Source organism: Pempheris klunzingeri, chromosome 5 (genome assembly GCF_042242105.1).
Source record: "Pempheris klunzingeri isolate RE-2024b chromosome 5, fPemKlu1.hap1, whole genome shotgun sequence".
In the NCBI taxonomy this organism is placed as follows: Eukaryota; Metazoa; Chordata; class Actinopteri; order Acropomatiformes; family Pempheridae; genus Pempheris; species Pempheris klunzingeri.
The window spans coordinates 11,339,380-11,359,920 of record NC_092016.1 but is presented as its reverse complement, the minus strand read 5'-3'; the positions used below and the strand labels follow the sequence as shown (position 1 = coordinate 11,359,920).

Below are 20,541 nucleotides of genomic sequence, written 5' to 3'. Positions count from 1 at the left end.
CGATCGGGGACCTGAAGGGGTTGTTGGGAGGCTTCCAGATGATCACAACAACATGTCAAATAGTTTGTCACAGTTTGGACACAGTTTGACACTAACTAAAGGGGTCACAGAAACGGTGTGAAATATGAAAATGAATTACATTAGTACTTGGTTCATTTTGATTTTACATTCCTCACATTTTAATTTTAGCCTATCTTATGTTATTTTATTCATAAAATCCTCTTGTTGTGGTGATAAAATCCTCACTTTTGTAATATTCACTGACAGCTAGCTTTGTTTTGTGAATATAGCAAAACCTAAAAGCTTACTGTGTATTTAAATTTCATCACTTGATATTTGGAAGACATTTTCACAGCAATTCATAACCAGTCAAGGTGTAGAGGCGTCTGTAGGCTTTTTCTCTACTGATCCGTACAGTTTGAACTCATTTACTAAAAAAAAAAAAACAGGCCTTTTAAGAGAAACTTGATATTGAGATGCTAAGACACGAGAGTCTGTTTTAGGAAGCTCCAATAGGCGTCTCTGTTTTTTATTTACTTTTTGTCCCCGTCTTTCCACCCCCACTGAAATGTGCGTCATGTTCTTCTTTAAAGCAAACAGATCTATTAACTCAGTAAATCAAAATAAATGAGCAACACGTGCTGACATTATAGCAAAGAAGATTTACTGGAGACCAGACAGTCACTACTGGAGTCAGAACTAGAGGCGTATGTTGGGAGTCCCCTCAGAGCTGCAGTCATCCTGCTCACAAACAATCATTACAAAACTCAGCACACTTGGTCTCATTCAGTCAAGTGTGTCTGTGGACAAAGCTGTTGGACCGGATGCCTCTGATAAACTCAGGGGGTGCTGGTATCAAACCATTTGCCCACACAGACAAAATATTTGTTGAACTGGATTCTTTAAATTACACAGATTTTCATGTATGATGCCTTCACGTGATATCGGAAAGATGGGCGACATCATTACTATGTTTGCTCAAGTGATATTCTAATTATATTTATACTAAGTTTGGTCCACCTCTGATGTTACAAGGAGGAGAGCGTGGAATCTGGAAAACGTGTGTATTTTAATGTTATGTTGGCCTTCATGATTCTAATCTAGGCCCACAAAGTACTGATCATAATGCACTGGTATCAGCGGAGCTCTGAATTTTGAATGTGATCAAATCATTTCATGCATATAGGCGTGTGTGCGTCTTCAAAATAATCAATCAGTCACCGATCGATCTTTGTATTTGACCTCAACTGGTTATACTACAGCACACAGGACAAACTAAAAACAAAAAATATGAACACCCTAAATAAATACAAAATAGAACAAACATTCTCATTATAGACATTTAAAACAATCATGAGTAAAAGACTAAAGTCTAAAGATCTTGAGATTGTGGGTTAACTGAATGGTGCTCGCGTCACCTAGAATAAGATAAACTAAAATGAAATGTACCGCAGTACTCAAAAAATAGCTTTCATTCAAAATTATTAATCGCTTATTATGATTATTTCTCTGCACTGTACTTTGTGTAGGTTTATTGTTTTTTTGTTAATCCAGTCAAAAATAGTTATTAATGATTGTCTTGTAAATCATAGCCTAGTCTACGAGAAAGTGGCGCTTTTGTATTTGCTTTAGTCTTTGTGAAGAAAACAAAATGTCGACGCAGTGTAGCGAAGAAAATACACAGTCCGTCCCACTGATTTAGGATTCTCCGAGCAGCACCTGAAGGCAGCGTCGGATTGCCACTCAGTCAGAAGTTCTCGCTGAAGTTCACGGCTTCGTTTCCGGGTCTGTCCGCCAGGGGGCGCAGCCCGGGGGGGGAGAGGCTCAATCCAAACCATCCGCTCCGCTTCTCCTCGTACCATGAGCTGAATCTGTCCGGGACAGACCAGGGAAGATGGCGGCCACTGACCATTCCCGGTCCGAAGCTGCCAAACAGCGACGGCAGGATCAGCTGCAGCGGTGGCTGGGCTCGGAGACGGATCGGACGGGAGCGGATGCCCGGGAAACGGCGAGCGGTTCCGGGACGCGGCGGGCGAAAGTCCGGTTCGCCCAAGGAGCCGTGTTTATGGCCGCCTGCTCCGCCGGAGACCGGGAGGAGGTGGCATCGCTGCTCCGGCAGGGAGCTGACATCAACCACGCCAACATAGACGGACTGACAGCGCTGCACCAGGTAGATTATCGCTTCTGTCCGACCTGCTGGTCCGAGCCCAGGTTCATCGGTTATCCGTTAATGAGAGCTAATAAGCCTCAACTTTAACCTCTAACTTACCGCGGAGTTTAAGGGAAAAACTCACACTGCAGCCAAACACTTTTAAGTGAGCTGAATCACACTTAAAATATAGTTTTCTGGAGTCCAAGCAGCAGCGTTTATGGCCTGTGTAGTGTAGTTTAACAGGCTGTTGGTAGGCTGGGCCATCCGCACTGACTTTACTGAGTTAAAGGGTTTTTTCCTCCAGCAGAGACATATTTAGACATTAAGAGGCAGTGACTGGCAGGCTGGTGTCAGACAGACCCTGGTGGAGTCAGGTCACTCAATTCAGGGAGGTTTTCATCATCTGATCAACAGGTTTGTAGTTTTAGTATTTGTCTTTCTCAAGGAACAAAGCAAAGGGAGGCCTGTTGGTGAAAACTCACTGTCACCATCTACTGCAGAGTCAGACTGGGATTCAACCCTCAGCTTTTAATTACACTTTGAGGATTGTTGCTCTTGCATGTCCCAAATTGGCTGCACTTCTTCTGAGCGTGTTCCAGTGTTAATGCAGCTCAGCCACAAGGTCCCTCCCTCCCTCCTCCCCACTTCAGTCATAACACAGAGGAGCAGTCTGGACAGCATCACTGTCACACAAGCCCTCGGTGATGCAGTATTTCCTCTGCTTTTATGATACCGCGTGTCATAAACACATTGCTGTCTCTCCGCATACGGCGAACTCACAGTCACATGGATTTTACTTTGGCATCCAAGCGTGCCAGTCAAGATATCTTTTATGTTGTGCTTGTGCTGCTCCTGCCCACTGGAGCTGAACTGGAGCTCAGCTGGCCTGTGTGCTCCCGGTGACGTCATGCTTACAGATGAATAGTGTTTTCCCCCTAATTTAAGCCAAGTGTGTGTGTCTGGTGAAGTTGACGTCCCATGACCAGTTCAGATGAGCGAGCGAGCGTGTTCCTGCCTGGATGTTGGGGGATCATGCCCTCCTTCGGCCGATCCTCACGCCGGACCGTCGCCCAGTGTGGTCCCTCTCCTGCCCTCCATCCCTTTCTCCCCTGTTGCTCATCGGTTGCCTGGCAACCAGAATTAAATATAGGCCCACACTCTCCAAACTTTCCATCCTCTCCATCCAAAGCCTTTCTATCTTCTCCACCATGCTTTCTCCCTCTTCTAACCTCCTCCTCCTCCTCCTCCTCCTCCTCCTCCTCCTCCTCCTCCTCCTCCTCCTCCTCTCTGTGTGTCTCTCTTTCTCTTTCTCCCTCTTCTTCCCTTTGCCAATTCCCCGTGGTGGGGACTTTAGGGATTTCGGATGAAGAAATGGAAAACATTCCTCAAACAGCACAAGCTGCTGTTGTCAAAGGCGACTTCCACAATGAGTCACTTGATGACCCAGCGACAGAGTCTGCTGGGAGGCCGTGTGTGCACCCCCGTAACGCACATGGCGCAAGAAGTGCCCTCTGTTCATTCATTCAGCCTTGAGCACCCACTTGTTCAGCGGGCTCCCCCTCTGCTGCCATTGAACGCTGCTTTTGACTCACAAGGCCCTGGCGCCGTTTCGATCTACGAGCCTCATCTCAGGCTCTTAAAAGCTCCACGTTTTTGTTTTTTCCAGCCTATTACCAGACTAATTATTCTATATGGTGAAGGAGGGCGGAGACTTGTAGCAGCTTTGTGATTAGTTGATTTAGTCCCAAAGCAAAGCCTCTTATAGTGGGTGGCTTAAGACGGCCAGATTGACACGGCAGCAGACACTTGCTGCTGTGACATCCTGCAGAGTGACTGTGATGGTAATGAATGGAAACGCTGCCACGTTAGGGAGCGCAGACTTGTTCACAGCAGATGACTTCTCATCAGCCGTTAGCGATGAACCCCGACATAGAAACATGATCTTTGCTTAGGTAGTAAAGAATGGAATAGAAAATGTTTTATTGTCTACATTTTACATGCAAAAGGCGGACATTTGTCTTTATCTTAAAATGTGCATGCAAAAGTCTGCAATAAAAAGGAGAATATACATAAGATATCCAGACAGGACACATTTCAAGACATTTGCATAAGTCCCAGATAGAAGCAACATTAAAAGAGAGGATGGTGAGAACTAAGTCAAGTTTAAATCTATAAGTCAAGTTTAGATGAGTAAGTCTAGTTTAAATAACAAAATAGCACCTCAAAGGAAAAATAAGAATACATAAAGGTTGGCTTGATTTTTTTTCTTTCTTTTTTTCTCTAATAAAATGACTTGTAAGTTATGTGCCTGCTCTTTCCTCACACCACTGCCGTTTCATCTTTTTCTGTTCTATCAGAGGTGATATGCACACTAATATTTTTTAACACTCTATCCAGGCGGGTGCACACTCCTAAATCTCCTCATGTATTTTTAGCCATGCTAGCTACATGGCTCTAGAGACGGCAATGTAGGTCTGTCGGCCTGCTGGAGCCCCACTTTGGTGCAGACTGAAATATCTCAACGACTTTTGGTATTGATTTTGGATTGGCATGAAATTTTGGTCAAACATTCAGGCTCCCTACAGGATGAATCCCACTGACGTTGGTGTGATCCTTTAACTTCCCTCAAATGTCCAGCATGTCCAGCGCTTTGGTTTTGAACCAAATACCTACAAAGCTAAGGACAATCCCACATCCCAGCTCTATTCTAGTCTTTAGTGCTGATGAGTAAATGGTAGCGTGCTAAGCTAAGATAGTGAACATTATAGCTGCTGTGAGCATGTTGGCATGCCAGCCTCAGCATTTAGCTCAAAGCTCCACTGTGTCGCAGAACAAAGCTGCGAGCATGTCTGTGGACTCCAATTGGCTCCTAAAAGGCTTATTTTCTCAATTAAGTGAATAGACTTCCTGTGTGGTCAGTAAACCAACAGACAATTAACCCATATCTTTGGATTTTGGACTGTTTTGCAAACCTAACAAGAAATTACCATGAGCCTTTTGAAATGTATATGAATATTCACATTAATTTCTGCTGTTTTTTAAAAGTAGTTGATCAATTGATAATGAAAAGAAGCGTTAGTCGTTGTTAGGGTGTCGGTGCCTGTCCGGTCCTTTTAGACAATCAATAATATTTTGTTAGTTTCTCTCAATTTATTTATGTGTTTCAGAGCTAATGTACAGTTTCTTTTTAAAGCAGGCTGAAATAATCATACTTTACTGTCGCGTGTTAATAAAGAATTTAAAGGCTCAATAACCAGAGCGTCTTTGGCAGTATGAAAAACTGGGGCATGTACAGATCCGACCCGCTGAGGGTTTTTTCTCCTAAATATTAGCTGAAATTAAAGCAACATATCATAACATAATACCATGAGGTCCTCATGGGATTCATCTTGGGACTTGCGTCGGATCACACTGGGATCTCGGCTAGACCCCGCCTCAGGAAAAGCAGCTAAATAGGTTCGCTGTTTCAGTCATGCCACAAAATGACTGTTTTGGAAAGTACTTGAGGGCTTTTAGCAGCCCACTTAACAGAAAGTCATTACAGCAAGTAGACACAGTAGTCATTGTTTAAGCCCCAGTGCTTTAGTTGAATTTAATAGATTTTGGAAGTGTCTGCAGTTTTGCCTTTTAAAACAAACCAAAATGAAGTGGGTCACAGACCTTCTCCGCTTTACTTAAACTGGACTCTGACTGACGTGTGCCATCTGGTTTAGATTTCTCAATGTGCACTGTGGGGACTCTTATACCAGACGGCAAACAATAAACACTTCCATGGCACGGTTGTGTGTCCTCTGGCAGGCCTGCATCGATGAAAACGCTGAAATGGTGCAGTTTCTGGTGGAGAGCGGCAGCGACGTCAACAGAGGGGACAACGAGGGCTGGACTCCTCTGCACGCTGCAGCTTCCTGCGGCTTCATCCAGATCACTAAGTGAGTGCTGACCGTCTCCACACGGACTCACCACCGCCTTTATGATTTAAGTAGTCCAGAGCATTTAGAAAGTAGAGGCCAACATTGAATTTTAGTCAGTTTAGAGGTACACGTAGTAGACAACAGTGATGTCAGGTCATACACATTAAACTCATACAGTCCCTGACAAAAGTCTTGTCGCTTACCGAAGTTGTTGGAACAACAAATAATAACTTGACTTGTAGTTGATCAATTGGAATCTGAAATGGCTTATATGAAAGGCAAAGGCCTCTGGATTATGTATATTGTATCAAAATAAGGTTTTGTATCATTCATTGAGTTTTATCATTTAATTAGAACAGAAAGGTCAGATTTGGCTTGGACAAAAGTCTTGTCGCATACAAAAAAAAATGTACGGTAGAAATTATATTTTATTTTGAATACACAAACATGCTACAATAACATCACAGCATAAAGCTATGGTCCCTTGGGAAAAAGAATTAATATCGTGTATGACCCCCATGAGCTTGGAGGACTGCATCCATACGCCTCAAATGATTTATTGATGAAGTCATCTGGAATGGCAAAGAAAGCAGTCTTGCAGGACTCCCAGAGTTCATCAAGATTCTTTGGTTTCATCTTCCAAGCCTCCTCCTTCATCTTACCCCAGACATGCTCAATAATGTTCATGTCTGGTGACTGGGCTGGCCAATCCTGGAGCACCTTGACCTTCTTCGCTTCCAGAAATTTTGATGTGGAGGCTGAAGTATGAGGAGGAGCGCCATCCTGCTGAAGAATTTGCCCTCTCTTGTGGTTTCGAATGTAGTGGGCGGCAAGAATTTGTTGATATTTCAGGCTGTTGATGTTGCCATCCACTCTGCAGATCTCTCGCACACCCCCATACTGGATGTGACCCCAAACCATGATTTTTCCTCCACCAAACTTGACTGTTTTCTGGGTGAATCTTGGGTCCATGCTGGTTCCAACGGGTCTTCTGCAGTATTTGCTGCGTTTGGGATGCAGTTCAATGGATGATTCATCAGAAAAATCTACCTATCTGCCACTTTTCCTCTGTCCATCCTTTCACCAAGCTGTGGGCCTTTGCAAATGCAACACGATTTTTTAGTTGCCTTCTGTTTAAGGCTGGCTTCTGAGCACTAATTTGGCCATGGAGACCACTGCGTGAGAGAATTCGACAAACTGTTCTTCGAGATACAGGGGTTTCTGGTGATCGTTTCTCATGCAGCTCTGCTGCAGTTGAAAAAGGGCTGGCCCTGGACTGTCGAAGCAACAAACGGTCCTCTCGAACAGTTGTCTTACGGGGTCTGTCTGACCTGGGCTTGTCATGAACTTCAGCAGTTTCTTCAAATTGTTTTCTTATCCTCTCCACTTGACGTTTGGATACACTGAAGATGTCTGCCACCTCAGCAGCAGACTTGGTCTTCAGGTTCTTGATGATCAGCACTTTGATCTGTGGTTGAATCTTTGGCATGTTGTGAGAGGTCAGGTTGCACTTCAGATGAAGGTCTGGTGTGCTGGGGTTCTTTTTATACACACCTGGGAATGTGTTAATTACAGTATTTGTCACAGGTGAAGCTCTAATCTGTGATTGGTTGAATCATTTAAAGGCACGACAAGACTTTTGTCCAAGCCAAATCTGACCTTTCTGTTCTAATTAAATGATAAAACTCAATGAATGATACAAAACCTTATTTTGGTACAATACACATAATCCAGAGGCCTTTGCCTTTCATATAAGCCATTTCAGATTCCAATTGATCAACTACAAGTCAAGTTGTTATTTGTTGTTCCAACAAGTTCGGTAAGCGACAAGACTTTTGTCAGGGACTGTACATATTATACTGTGATCTGGTTTTAGCGTCCCTGTCCGTTGACTGTTTGTTCTTGTAGATACCTGTTAGAGCACGGTGCTCATGTCGGGGCGGTAAACAGTGAAGGAGAGCTTCCTCTGGACGTGGCCACAGAGGACGCCATGGAGAGGCTTCTCAAAGCTGAAATCAAAAAGCAAGGTGAGGAGGAATCTCTCTGTGCGGACCACAACACCTCCACCCCAGCTTGAAAGCATTGCAGTGTTGCATCCTGTCGGTCCCATTGAGATCTGGCGTTGCATGTGATCTTTATAATGATCTCAAGTACATGATGAGTATAATACATTACATGTCTGTGTTATCATCAATTAACACTAATGTGAGAATGTGGCCACAGTCAAGGCTGCTTCATTATGGTGAAAATTATGATTTTGGCAAGACCACGGTTATCAATTAAGGCCAAAACTATTAGCTGATCAGTTGTATAAGAACCAAAACATTTGGTTCCCGTTTCTCAAATGTGACGATTTGCTGTTTTTTCAATTTATTTTTGTAACTTGAACATCGTTTAGCACCATTTGTTTACCAAAACAAGTTATTCTAACACGTCACACTGGGCTCCAGGACAGTGCCATGAGGGATTTTCCCCTATGTGCTGACATTTCATAGACACGATGAGTCTAAATGAACTCTTTCACATCAAAAGATTTTAAAAATAAAATCATCAAGCGCTACAGAAAATGAGGGCAGAGTCACTGTGCACCCAGTATTCTGTGACCTTCACAGCACTGAAGTGTACCGTGGCTCCAGGCTTGTATCTCTCTCACTGTCAAATACACATAATGTTGAGATCCATCATGCTGCTGAAATCACGGATGATAAATATGATATAAATGACAATTATGAATATGATATTGAATATTTTGTCTTTTGTCTGCTACTTGCAGAATGTGTTTTTCAGTTTTCAAAGGTCTGAAATGTGTATGAGTGAGTGTGCTCATGCTTGTTTTTATACCCTTATTCCTTCTACATTTCTGGTATAAACACTGACCTTGTCTGGACCAGTTGTCCTCAAAGGGACAAAAACCTGGTCCAAATGGGACAAATGGCTATTTCTAAGGTGTGTATTGAGGTTAGGTTAATGTTGGGGTCCCCAAAGAATGGAAGTCATCTGCTTTAACTTTCATGTGTGTGTCACAGGTATAGACGTGGACAAGGCCAGGAAGGAGGAGGAGAGGATCATGCTCCAGGATGCCATGGCGGTGCTGGCAGGAAGCGGCACTCTCGCACCTCACCACAACACCAAGGCAACGGCTCTGCACGTTGCCGCTGCCAAAGGCTACATCGAAGTACTGAAGTGAGCATCAGTTCACACGCGCGAGAGCAGTGACAGCTTGTTAGCTTTCGTCTTATTTTGGCATCACGGCTTTTATTCATAGCCTCGTCCTCTCCTCCTGGACGCTCCTCTCATTGTCTCCCCCTCTCGTTTGTTTCCCCTTACTCTTTCCTCCCCTCGTCGTTGGCATGTTCAGAGTGCTGTTACAGTGTGGAGTGGATGTGGACAGCAGGGACATCGACGGGTGGACGCCCTTGCATGCAGCATCTCACTGGGGGCAGGAGGAGGTGTGCACCCTGCTTGCTGACAACATGTGCGATATGGGTGCCGTCAACAACGTGGTGAGCACGAGACAACCCGTCTTCGGCATGACCTCTTGTGATTGAAGCCTTAATTTGTGCCATGACTGATGATGCTCTGTGAATGTCCTTGTAGGGCCAAACACCTCTAGATGTTGCAGATGAGAAACTCGTGGACACTCTAGAGGAGCTGCAGAAGAAACAGAACGCTGTGAGTCCGCCTTCCCACAGGCTCCGCGACTATCTCACTCAGTTAGATAAACGTGATATGATTGATAGCGTTACAGCGGCGAATGTTCTCTGTGTTTATGTGTGTTTATATTCCTCTTCAGTTACGCAGCGAGAAAGAGAAACAGACTCCTGTTATTGAAACCATCCCGCAAATCTCCATGGTACCAGTTCGCCAGCGCAGGTCAGTGCCAGTGTCCCGGCGCGTGGGCATGTGTTTGTGTGTGCGTATGTATGTGGGCACATGCTATGCTGGTCCTCAGCTGAATCCCAGTAATCCCAGTACCAGTAGTTTGCATGCAGGTATGATGTCAACAGTCCCTTCCATGTTACTTCTATCCACTGACATTACAGTGGATAGGTGTAGCAGTCAGCAACGCTCTGTGTCCCAGCTTCATACTGAATACTAACTGTTTTCCGTGTGTAGGGTGCACACATCGGAGAAATTAAAAGATATTCTTTACGGCCTAAAATCCATTGAGGTTTTCAATGGACACTGTAATCCGCTTGTCCCACACAGAGAAGGAGACGTGATATGTGTTATAACTGACTCACTAAAGCAATTAAGCAATGCATTTATTTAAAAAAACTTCAATAAACTAATGTGTCTTTTTAAAGAGTGTTTATAACTAGCTCTTTTGGGTTTGCAAAATGCATGATATCCTCCATCACTCTTAATTTAAGTCATTTTATATCACAATATTCACATTTATCATCATGCAGTGAATTGTTTGGAAAACCCATTGTTAAACCCAAGTGTTAAAATAACAACACATTGATATATGTTTTTGGGTAATATCGTGACAAATCAAAATACTCACACATTGGCCACACTGGTCTAATAAACCCAGAGATTATATAATGATAGTTACTTCTGTAAAATGAATAAAAAACAAATTTTATATGGGCAGAGGTTCTGAACTTTAAACAGAATGTAAGTTAATTTCTTGCATACTAAAAGCCGCAATAGTACATTATGTAATTAGTGCAAAGGATATAAGATGTATACAGTTTGTGGTTGGGACACATGTTGTTTATGTGCAGCAGCTCTGTAGCCATTTCATCCCTGTGGGTTGATGTAAAGTTGGCAGTCTCACATATTGAGGAAGAATAATAAAAAGGTGCGAGATAAGTGATAAAGAAAAAAGCTGTAGGCTGAAGTGATGTAATGGCTTCATGTTGATCCGTGATAATGCCACACATGGCATCACAGAGAGTGACCCACTGTTCCACCCACTGACGTGTCGATCGGCGCATGCTCGCTCTAATTGGCTGCACGTGGAATGACGGCCCTCACTGATCAGCTCCCTGCATGCCACCTGTTGTTCCACCCCACCTTGGCCCCGCCCCTGCAGGACTTCTATCTCTCGTATGAGCAGTAAAGAGAAGATCTGCCTCCACGAGCGCGAGAAGCACCCGCCCCCTGCCCTGCCGAGCAGCCCGGCCGAGGATGAGGAAGAGGAAGGCCAGACGGGACAGAGCCAGTCTCCGACCCAGGTGAAGGCCTCCAGCAGCTCCAGCTCGGAGGAGGAGAGCGAATCCGAGAGCGATGCAGAGTCCGGTAAGAGAAGCTGCTGCTGAGAGAGTTGAATTTAAAAATGTCTGTGTTTTTATCAAATGGGTTTTAAGGCTTTGTTATGATTTTAGTAGCGACTCATTGATTGCTGACATTTGCACGGTTTCAGAGAAAGCAAAAAACCGAGAGATCATTAACAACTTGAACAACAAACGCAACACCACCAGCCTGCTTCCTACCTCCATGTCAACGAGTACTGCTGCCAGCCAAGTGAAAAAGGTAACACATGGAGATGGTACATCAAGTGTCAATAACAGTACTGGACATTTAGAGGATGACTTCTTCTGATTCTGTGGCAGGACCCAGGCAAGCCCCCAGCCACCGAGGCCCCAGGCTCCTGGAGAACGTCTCTGAGGAAGGCAGGCAGCTCGGTGACTCTGGGCACGGCTGGACTGTCTGACTCCAGCCAGGATCCCAGCCGACCTCCAGAGACGGTCCTCGGCATGACCCGCTCCGCCTCCAGCCCCCGCCTCAGCTCTGAGGCCGACACCAAGGTACGCATCACAGGCGCTCACATGATCCCAGGCTCCCATGAAACGAGCTACTATTTTATAAATCTAACATGACAGGCCAGATAAAAGCCTCTTTTACAGCTTCTATTTACTGAGCCACATAAAAAACAGGAAAAAAAAGATGAACCGATCTCACCCCTTGTTCTCAGGAGCCGCGGCTCGCGCGGGTACCGCCCATTCCGACACGGAGACTCTTCAGTATTCCAGACAGCAGCCCTGACAACTCCAACAGGTGGGCCTGTGCTCTCATATGTGTCTGCGCTTGTGAAACCAGAATCTGTTTTTCTGAGTCACTGCATATGTGCCCTTGTCACCCTGTCTCCCTCTCAGTTGGCTCAGTCGTAGCTCCTCTTACACCCGGCGCCTTCATAGTCAATCAGGGAATGATCTCACTAGTTCCACCCCCTCTTTGCTTCACAGGTCAGTCCTGCTGCTCACTGCTCGTACTTGTTTCCTCTGCTGTTTGTGTGTTTGTGATTGTTTTTGCTGTGTCACAGCTTATTACGTTCCCCCTGCAATGAATAGTTATTTGTGTGCGTGTGGCTGTGAAAGATGGCTTTGTGTTTCCAATGGGCTTTGTCTCTCTAGCTCATCGTATGGAAAGAGACTGGATGACCCCACCCTGACCTCAGCTAGCACAGGAACAAGCTCGGCGGGACTCAGCCGCCTTAATAGTGTGTTGGCCCAGAGGTATTTAATTTTTATACTCATTTTCCAACTCATTTTCCTCACTTTTCTGGAAGATCTGATAGTTGGCTCTTATCTTTCTCCTGAAGGCTTCCTCAGGAACAGGCAGAAAAGAAGGATCAGTCTGCCGTCACCACCTCCAACTTTCAGAGCATGACCGCAGGCGAACAGGAGACCAAGCAGAGGCGCAAGTTAGTCACGACTTTCGTCTGTGTGTGTGTTTGGATGGGAAAGGCCCGATGTTTGTAAATTGTGGGGGCGTGATGGTGCTGCATTGAATCTGAAAGCGTGTGACTCGTGCAGGTCATATCTGACGCCGGTGCGGGATGAGGAGGCAGAGGCGCAGAGGAAGGCTCGCTCCAGACACGCACGGCAGTCCCGCCGCTCCACTCAGGTACCAACAACACCCGCTCGCATTCTAATTTCCGATATTCAGAAGCGCTGTGTGTCAATCTGGTACTTAAGACAACGTTATCTGTCTTTCACATCAAGGGTGTGACGCTCACAGATCTGCAGGAGGCAGAGAAGACCATGAGAACCGACAACAAAGGGAGAGAAAAGAAGGAGGAGGAAGAGAAGGAGAAAGAGAAGGAGGGAAAATCAAAGAAGGGAGAGGAGGGGGTGAGAGCTGTGTGTCTTGAGTTATAGGCCTGTGTCGGCCGCTCTTATATAATGTCATGTGACATAACATAGCCGGGGATACTGTGTTCACAGGAAGTGAGCTGGAGGTCTCGTATTGCCAGTCTGCAGAAGTCTGACCTGCTCGGCCTCACGCAGCCCACCGGTACCCCACGACCTCAGACATCTGACAGGAGGGGTACGCATCGCCACTTCTCTTTTCTAACAAAACGCAGAGCTGTTATTGGTGCTTGTTGAACTACTTGATTCGCTCTTAAACGACTGCCGCCTGGCATTGCTCCAGACGCTGAGGCCGGCACCGGGGAGAGCGAGACGGAGCGATGGGCCAGGGAGCGCAAGGAGAGGAGACAGGCTCGGGCTCGAAGGAAGGCACAGAAGACCGGGGAGGTGAGCACTGCGAAAGTCTTTTTATCTTGGGGTGGGGGGGAAACTGATGCAGGATGGATAGAAAAGCGCGCTAACAGGAAAAGACATATTCAGCAGTAGCAAATGTAAAGGGAAGTTGGATAAGCATGTTTGTCATCTGCAGAGTGATGACAATGATCCCAGTGGAGAGGAGGAGTTCTCAGGCAGTGGGGCGGATCCACAGGTGAGTGTGTGTGTGTGTGTGTTGTCTCAGTGGACTGTAACCTGAAACAATAACCTTAACATGTTTGTTTTCTCCGTTCGCAGACATACCAACAGTTGAGTTCCAGGTATGAATTGAGCCTTTGACCTGTTTGATTTGAAGTCTTTTTTCATGCTGTCAGCACAGTCTGATGATAGCAGTATCTCTGATCTCTGCTCAGGTCGGGCACATCCTGTAACGACTGTACCCAGGGAGGAAACTCCAAGGATTTTAAGAAGGTCAGTGTGCAGAACTGATATTGAGGTCACAAAAGTTGTTTTTACTTACTTGTCCCAGTTATTTACTTGTGTGTGTGTGTGTGTGTGTGTGTGTGTGTGTGTGTGTGTCAGTTGTTCGAGGAAGTCTCCAGAGAAAACAGTCAACTCCAGTCTCAGCTTCAGGACACCCAAAGGATTGTCAGTCAGACCAGGTTGGACCTGGAAAAGGCCACACAGGTGGGGGCGCAGACAGACGCTGAGGGAAACACAAACTGATATCATAACCTGGCCCATGCAAAGACGATCAGAAACATTTGAATGTGGTAAAACTGGTGATCGAAAGGTTTTATAATTACAGCCAATATTTAAATCTTTTTTTTCTCAGACTTCCTGTTTCTGTGTTCAGTTCAGGTGGCTTGTCATCACTTGTCATGAATTGACACGTCAAAAATACTATTTTTGAAGATGGAAACATCCATGTCTCTGTTTTTTAGTCTTTGGAGAAAAAAGCAAATATAACCCTTCCAGATTTGGTTTAATTACCATTGTGTGACATTAAATTGAAAGTGTTTTACTTTTAAAAGAGCTTAAGTTGAATTCATTAACAACACAATGCACCCCTGTCCTCATTAATGCAGGACTTTTTCTTCTCCAGCTGGACTTTGTCTAGTATGACCAGTGGCTAAAGTTTAGCAAGATATTGTTGTGTAACTAATGGTTATCTTTGATGACTACTTGTGCTGACGATATTGATGATACTGATTTGTTGTACCCAACAGAGACAGGAGCGCTTCAGTGACTGTTCAGCCTTGCTGGAGCTGGAGAGAAAGGTAATGCATCCCTGCTGCTGACGGTGTTACCTGCTGTTGTTGTTGTTGTTGTTGTTTTTGTAGCTTCAACAGCCTCACCACTGCCACTCCTGCTCTCACCCCCCTTCTCTTCCCTCCCCACTCAAACCACTGTCTCACCTGTTTTCACTCAACTTTTGTGGCCCTTCTTCTTCTCCACATCACCTCCTCTCTGCCCTCCCGCCCCCCACTCTCCCTCACATTTCCCTGGCATCAGGACCGGAGGATGTTGGAGCGGCGGATGGCTGAGCTAGAGGAGGAGCTGAAGGTGAGGAGACATTGAGAACGACTCATCGTGGCCACAGACACTTTGCATGCCTCTGCTTGATTAGCTTGGCTTTAGCTTGTGCAGGCCAGCAGTGCTGTGGCGGTAAAATGTAGAGTTGTTCAAGACATTGGACTCTCTGTCAACTTGTTTTCAGGAGGTGTGGTTGTTTTTTCTGTTACATGTGATAGATTCATTTGGTTGTTTTTCACATTAATGGATGTTTCTGTTTGCCTTCCTAACGACCATCTCAAATAGGCATTTTTACCCATCTGATCTCTGCACTCTCGTAACTTTGGATGTGAAATGGCACAATAATTCTTCTTAGCTAGGAAATATCCTTGTTTGATGTCTTGCACAGAATTACATGAGGAGATTGATACCACTGTCATGTCTTTACAGTTATTATAAATCTACAGCCAACAGACAGTTAGCTTAGCTTAGCATAAAGACTGGAAATGAGGGGAAACAGTTAGCCTGGTTTTGTCCAAAGGTAACTTCAGTCCTTCGACTGGAGTTTCTGTAAATAATAAGGAGCGGATGAGATATACTGTATGATGCTAGGTGCAGGAAAAGAGAAGTCATTATCAGAGGCAACACTCATCAATGCCATAATTTATTTTCACTGCATCAGTGGCTACCTGCCTGTGTCTGTAGCCATTGTGCTACTGTTTATTAAAATTTTAATTATTAAATATTAAGTTTTAACTATTTATTTATTTATTTTTAATTATTGTTATCACTTGTATTTGTTTACACTGTAACTCTGTCTGTGATAATATACTGTGTAAATGTCAATCGAAGAGCAGTCAGCACACCAAATTTTTCAGTGTATTAAAATGCACTTGTGGCATTTTCAGGCATATATCAATAAATAAGATTTAGTTTTAAATGCCAACAAGAAAGTGTCCAGTACAAAATCACCAATATAATGTCAACTATAAAGGTTTTAAACTTTGGTTTTTGTACAGATTAAACAGATGAGATGTGATGTGTTAATTCATGAGCTCGTACAAAGGCAGGCTAGCTGTTTCCCCCCGTTTCCAGTCTTTATGCTATGCTAAGCTAAGCTAACTAGCTACTGGTATATTTACTGCAAAGACATGAGAGTGGCATCAATCATCTACTCTCAGCAACAAAGCAAGTAGGCACATTTCCCAAAATGTTTCTATGAATTTTTTTTAGCATGCTCTGACTCTAGGATACAGAAATATATTTCTTTTGATTAATAAATATTTATTTTTAACTCTGACTTTCTTAACTTTAAAATATGATTTAAAAGTATTTCTGTGCTGTGACTTCTTGTTCTTGCCACAAGACTATTTCAATCTCGCCCTTGCAGGCTTTTCACTCTCCAATGTACCCCACAGAGGAAACATGACCTGTTTGTATCACACAAGTCCTAGATAACATGCAGCACACAGTTTTGGTAAATGAGAATAATGACCAATATTGTCCAAAGTTATGAGAGTATGGCAGCAAAAGAATAATGTCCAACTTAAAAATGCCCCAGATGTCTTTCATTCAACTGTAGTTAACACAACGTACATTAAACCTTAGGTGTTAAAAACATCTATGCGTTTGATATGACCCATTAATGGTTTTTAACCTTCCTGGAGTTGTTTATTAGGCCTTTTCGGATATTTTGATATGTCAGAGGATAAAGAGTAGATTTTATAAATAACATTAATTATTAGTGCAACATTAAATTGAATAGATCCACTGTTAATCCAATATCTCATAATCCAGTAATTTGAGAACATGCAATAAAATCATATAAATGATTATATTTATTCTAATGTGAACTCGTTTCTTACCACCAGGTTCTGGTTGACCTGAAAGCAGACAACCAGCGTCTTAAAGATGAAAATGGAGCACTGATCCGTGTCATCAGCAAACTCTCCAAATAGATGGAGAGAGGGACATGAAGAGCAGGGAACCCCCCCCCCCCCCTCCCTCCATCCACCACCCATCCATCCATTTGTCCCTCCCTCCCTCCTTCCACACATTCCTCCCAGTGCCAAAGAGAGCGAGAGAGAGAGAGAGAGAGAGAGAGAGAGAGAGCGAGAGAAGCAGCAGAATGTCCCACGTACATGAGCACCACAGCTTGACTTGGATTGTGATGCCTCTCTGTGAACAGCTGGAGTGGCTTTCGTGTGCCTTAATGCCCGTTCGTCACAGGAAGAGCTCGGCGTGAAGGCCCGTGGCTGTGGTCAGAGGCTCCCACAGTAGCAACATGAGACTTGACAACAGCCAGAACGGTGCAACACACAACACAACATCTAGTACGACTGTGCATCAGGGGAGCACTAACATGCACACACATTCCTATGCGTGCATCACACTTCCTCGATGCACATTCCACGAGCGCACAAGGCAGCTTGGGCCTTAAAGCTCCCACTTTAGTATTTATTTTTTTGTGAACACACTCACGTCACACATTCACGAATTTACCCCACTCACAGTTCAAATCTTGTGTGATGTCAAGCAGTGAAGGTTTTGGTGTAGTTCTTTAAAAAAAACCCATTTCAGGCTGTGTCCTTTCGCATTCAGCAGCGTCCTGACAACGGGGAAGTCCATGAAGCTCTGTTGGGTTGTTTTGTTTCCACATGCAAGTGTTTGAACCCACCTACCTCTCCACCTATGCACTTCCCCACGTACATTTTTGTTTTTGTGACCACAGACGCACTCCATGCTCTTAAAAATGACCGCAGAACCAGGTCAGTCGACCACAGCACTTTACTCTCTGCAAAGCAACAGAAAGATCTGCGAGGCTTTGCCCGTCCTTCAGACAGACAAACTTTACTTCAGAGCAGCACCTTCTCGCTCACTCAGCCAGTGGAGGGAGAAGTTACCCATAGCTGAAGGTCAGAGGTCATTGCACAATTATAGAAATTGCTGTTCTGTCAAAGCCTATTATGCTATGGATGGTTTTAATTATTACCATTGATAAAGATATTATTTTCATAGTTTTACATTGTCAATTCCTCTCTTACAAGAGAGCATGGTTATGTATATTATCTGTGTATAAATACTAGTCTTGAATAATACCCCCCCTTGAAGTAAAATTCCATGTAGCCTTTCTTCACATGTTGGTTTTCTAATATATTGAATGGATGTCTGCACCCTAATAAAAAAAAGTGTGTTTGTAGCGACTGCCTGATTATTACAGTCACGCCACTTTGTTCACTGAAGATTCAAGTAAAATATTACGTGACTCTTCATCCCACAACACTGAATCTTACTTGGATTCTTGGAAACATGCTGTGATTGATGGAGTCATCAAACTGTTGATGGTCACCTGGTTGTTTTGCTTTTAGCTGCTTCACCCACACAGTACTTGTATCATCCCCTCATACAGTTGTTCTGTTTTCTGGTAGCCAGATGTTCCACATCACTGGGGAGAGAAAAAGAGGAACAGAGCAGCTGCAACACTGCGACGCTCACACACTATGAGCACTAGATGTATTTACTGTCTGTCTGGGCTGTTACATTACTCTACAGCTGCTCCCAGGTGGACAGTACATCATGAGCAGCTTGACTGACGTGATAGAAGTGAGCGTCATTACATTTGCTGGATGAGTGTTCAGTAGACATCTGCGTAATGCTGTAAGAGACCTGTTGTCTTTTGAGCTGCCGTCCATTTGCACTGAAGTGTAGTTAACACACCAGTCATCCATCTGTTTGTCTCATCTGAGAGCAGAGAGATGGACCACTGTCCTGCAGGGTAGGAGCTCTGACAACAAGCTGAGCTCCTAATAAGGAAGGGCAGGCTGGCCGAGGCACTCTCTCTGTAAATATCCCTCAGGTCTGAGAAAGACAGAGGAAGGGAGCTGGGGAGGAAGAGGGAAGCGGATGGATTGCAGCCTTATATGGACAAAGCACTGCTTTTCCCAGGGTTTGTGGCTCTGACCCCCGGCATGATGCCAGATGCTACACAAGCAGCTACTCGGCGCCACCAAGTGGTGCAACTAATGAAATGCTGATAGTGAGGATGATTTTTTTTTACTTTTTTGACAGCTAGTACTTGAGGAACGCTAAAACAGTACATGAGAAATGATGCACTTCCATGAACACAGCATTGGTAACACCTTAATTTTTTTTATTTTTTTGCATGTTAAACCTTTATTTAACTAGATTAAAGTATCTTCTCTGAGGGAGACCTGGTCAAGAACTGGCCACACCAGTTACACTTTTGATTACAGATAAAGATAAAAAAAAACCATCAGACAGAGAATACAAATGTGATTTATAGTTATACTTTAAAAAGAAACACAACAACAGATGGGAAATAACACACTAAACTCATTAGGAAGAAACAATGTCCTGCTTAAGTAAAGCATTTCTCAGTTAGATGGACTTTTGTCTTAGTTAGGAATAGTTAAGGTGGCTTTAGCATTTTTATCTAATATTCAGGTAAAAGATCTTAAAGTGGTCTTTATGCTCTGACTTGTAAAGGTGACCTCTGTCAACATTTGGTTATAATATCTCAGCAGATGTTATGTTTACGTGGTGTATATTCTGTAATCAGGGGTACCAAAATGGACAGTGCAGAGATGTCCTGATAATCCTCAAAATATAACCAAGTCTGTCATTAAACTTGTCCCGCCTGTTTTAGGTCCTCATAACTCCACAAACCCACTTAGTAAAGCAGGCTTTCTATGAAGAGCTTGAATCTTTGTTATCACCAGCTTTACACCCACACTTCAGTAAGATCATCAGAAAACATCATACATATGTTTTACAGGTTTTATAGCAATTTTCATGATGTGAAAACTGAGCTTGTAGTCTGTAAAACAGACCCTGTTCACAGCAGACATTTTGACCTGTCAAAGCAGGAGAAGCACAGATGTAAACAACGACACTAATGATGGATCCTCTCCATCAAGTGTCCCCATAAGAGGTGTTAGTGTGTGAGCATGCACGATACCAGAGCCTGGACCTGGCTCACCTAAATGGAATTCAGCCACATTAATGTTATTTAGTCCACCTATGCATCTCCAAGTAACAATGTCTGCCATGAAAAGGGTCTATTGGCGGACTGCACCTTTAACACTCTTTCGACACTCTGCACACAGGTATACTCCAGTTTATGAGTACTGGTTGGCTTTTGAGGATTTGGTTGTAGGAGTGTGTGTGTGTGTGTGTGTGTGTGTGTGTGTGTTGGAGCGACCCTCAATAGAGGCCTTCTAACAGATCGTCTTAGGGCCAAGTCGGACCCGGGGCCCTGTACCTCTAAATATAACCTTGGTTTGGTATTTTCTATTTATTTTATGTCTTTATTAGGTAGCAACAGTGGAGAAATGACAGGAAAGGACATGGAACAAAAGACAGATTTCAGTAAAACTCAGTTAAACCCACATCACATTAAACTCAGAGGCCCATTAAAGTATGTTTTAAGAAAAGGTTTAACAGAGAACACTTGACTCCACCAGCC

The 20,541-nt window shown here is 44.1% G+C and overlaps 1 protein-coding gene across 4 annotated transcripts; it reads left to right on the top strand.

Moving 5' to 3' along the window:
- Positions 1-1,809: 1,809 nt before the first annotated feature.
- LOC139201075 (protein phosphatase 1 regulatory subunit 12A) lies at positions 1,810-17,545 on the top strand. Of its 4 annotated transcripts, none has more exons than XM_070830293.1 (25): positions 1,810-2,170; positions 5,951-6,081; positions 7,972-8,090; positions 9,090-9,246; positions 9,422-9,566; positions 9,661-9,735; positions 9,857-9,936; positions 11,132-11,313; positions 11,438-11,547; positions 11,628-11,822; positions 11,990-12,072; positions 12,171-12,260; positions 12,429-12,530; positions 12,617-12,718; positions 12,831-12,921; positions 13,020-13,148; positions 13,242-13,344; positions 13,450-13,553; positions 13,696-13,755; positions 13,839-13,861; positions 13,955-14,012; positions 14,124-14,228; positions 14,771-14,821; positions 15,057-15,107; positions 16,928-17,545. In XM_070830293.1, the coding sequence occupies exons 1-25, from the start codon at positions 1,895-1,897 to the stop codon at positions 17,012-17,014; spliced, it is 2,709 nt and encodes a 902-aa protein (XP_070686394.1). In that variant the 5' UTR covers positions 1,810-1,894; the 3' UTR covers positions 17,015-17,545. The 4 variants fall into 4 exon arrangements, with proteins under 4 accessions (XP_070686394.1, XP_070686393.1, XP_070686397.1 ...); XM_070830292.1 differs by having other exon boundaries at positions 11,108-11,313; XM_070830296.1 differs by lacking the exon at positions 12,171-12,260 and having other exon boundaries at positions 11,108-11,313.
- Positions 17,546-20,541: the final 2,996 nt, after the last annotated feature.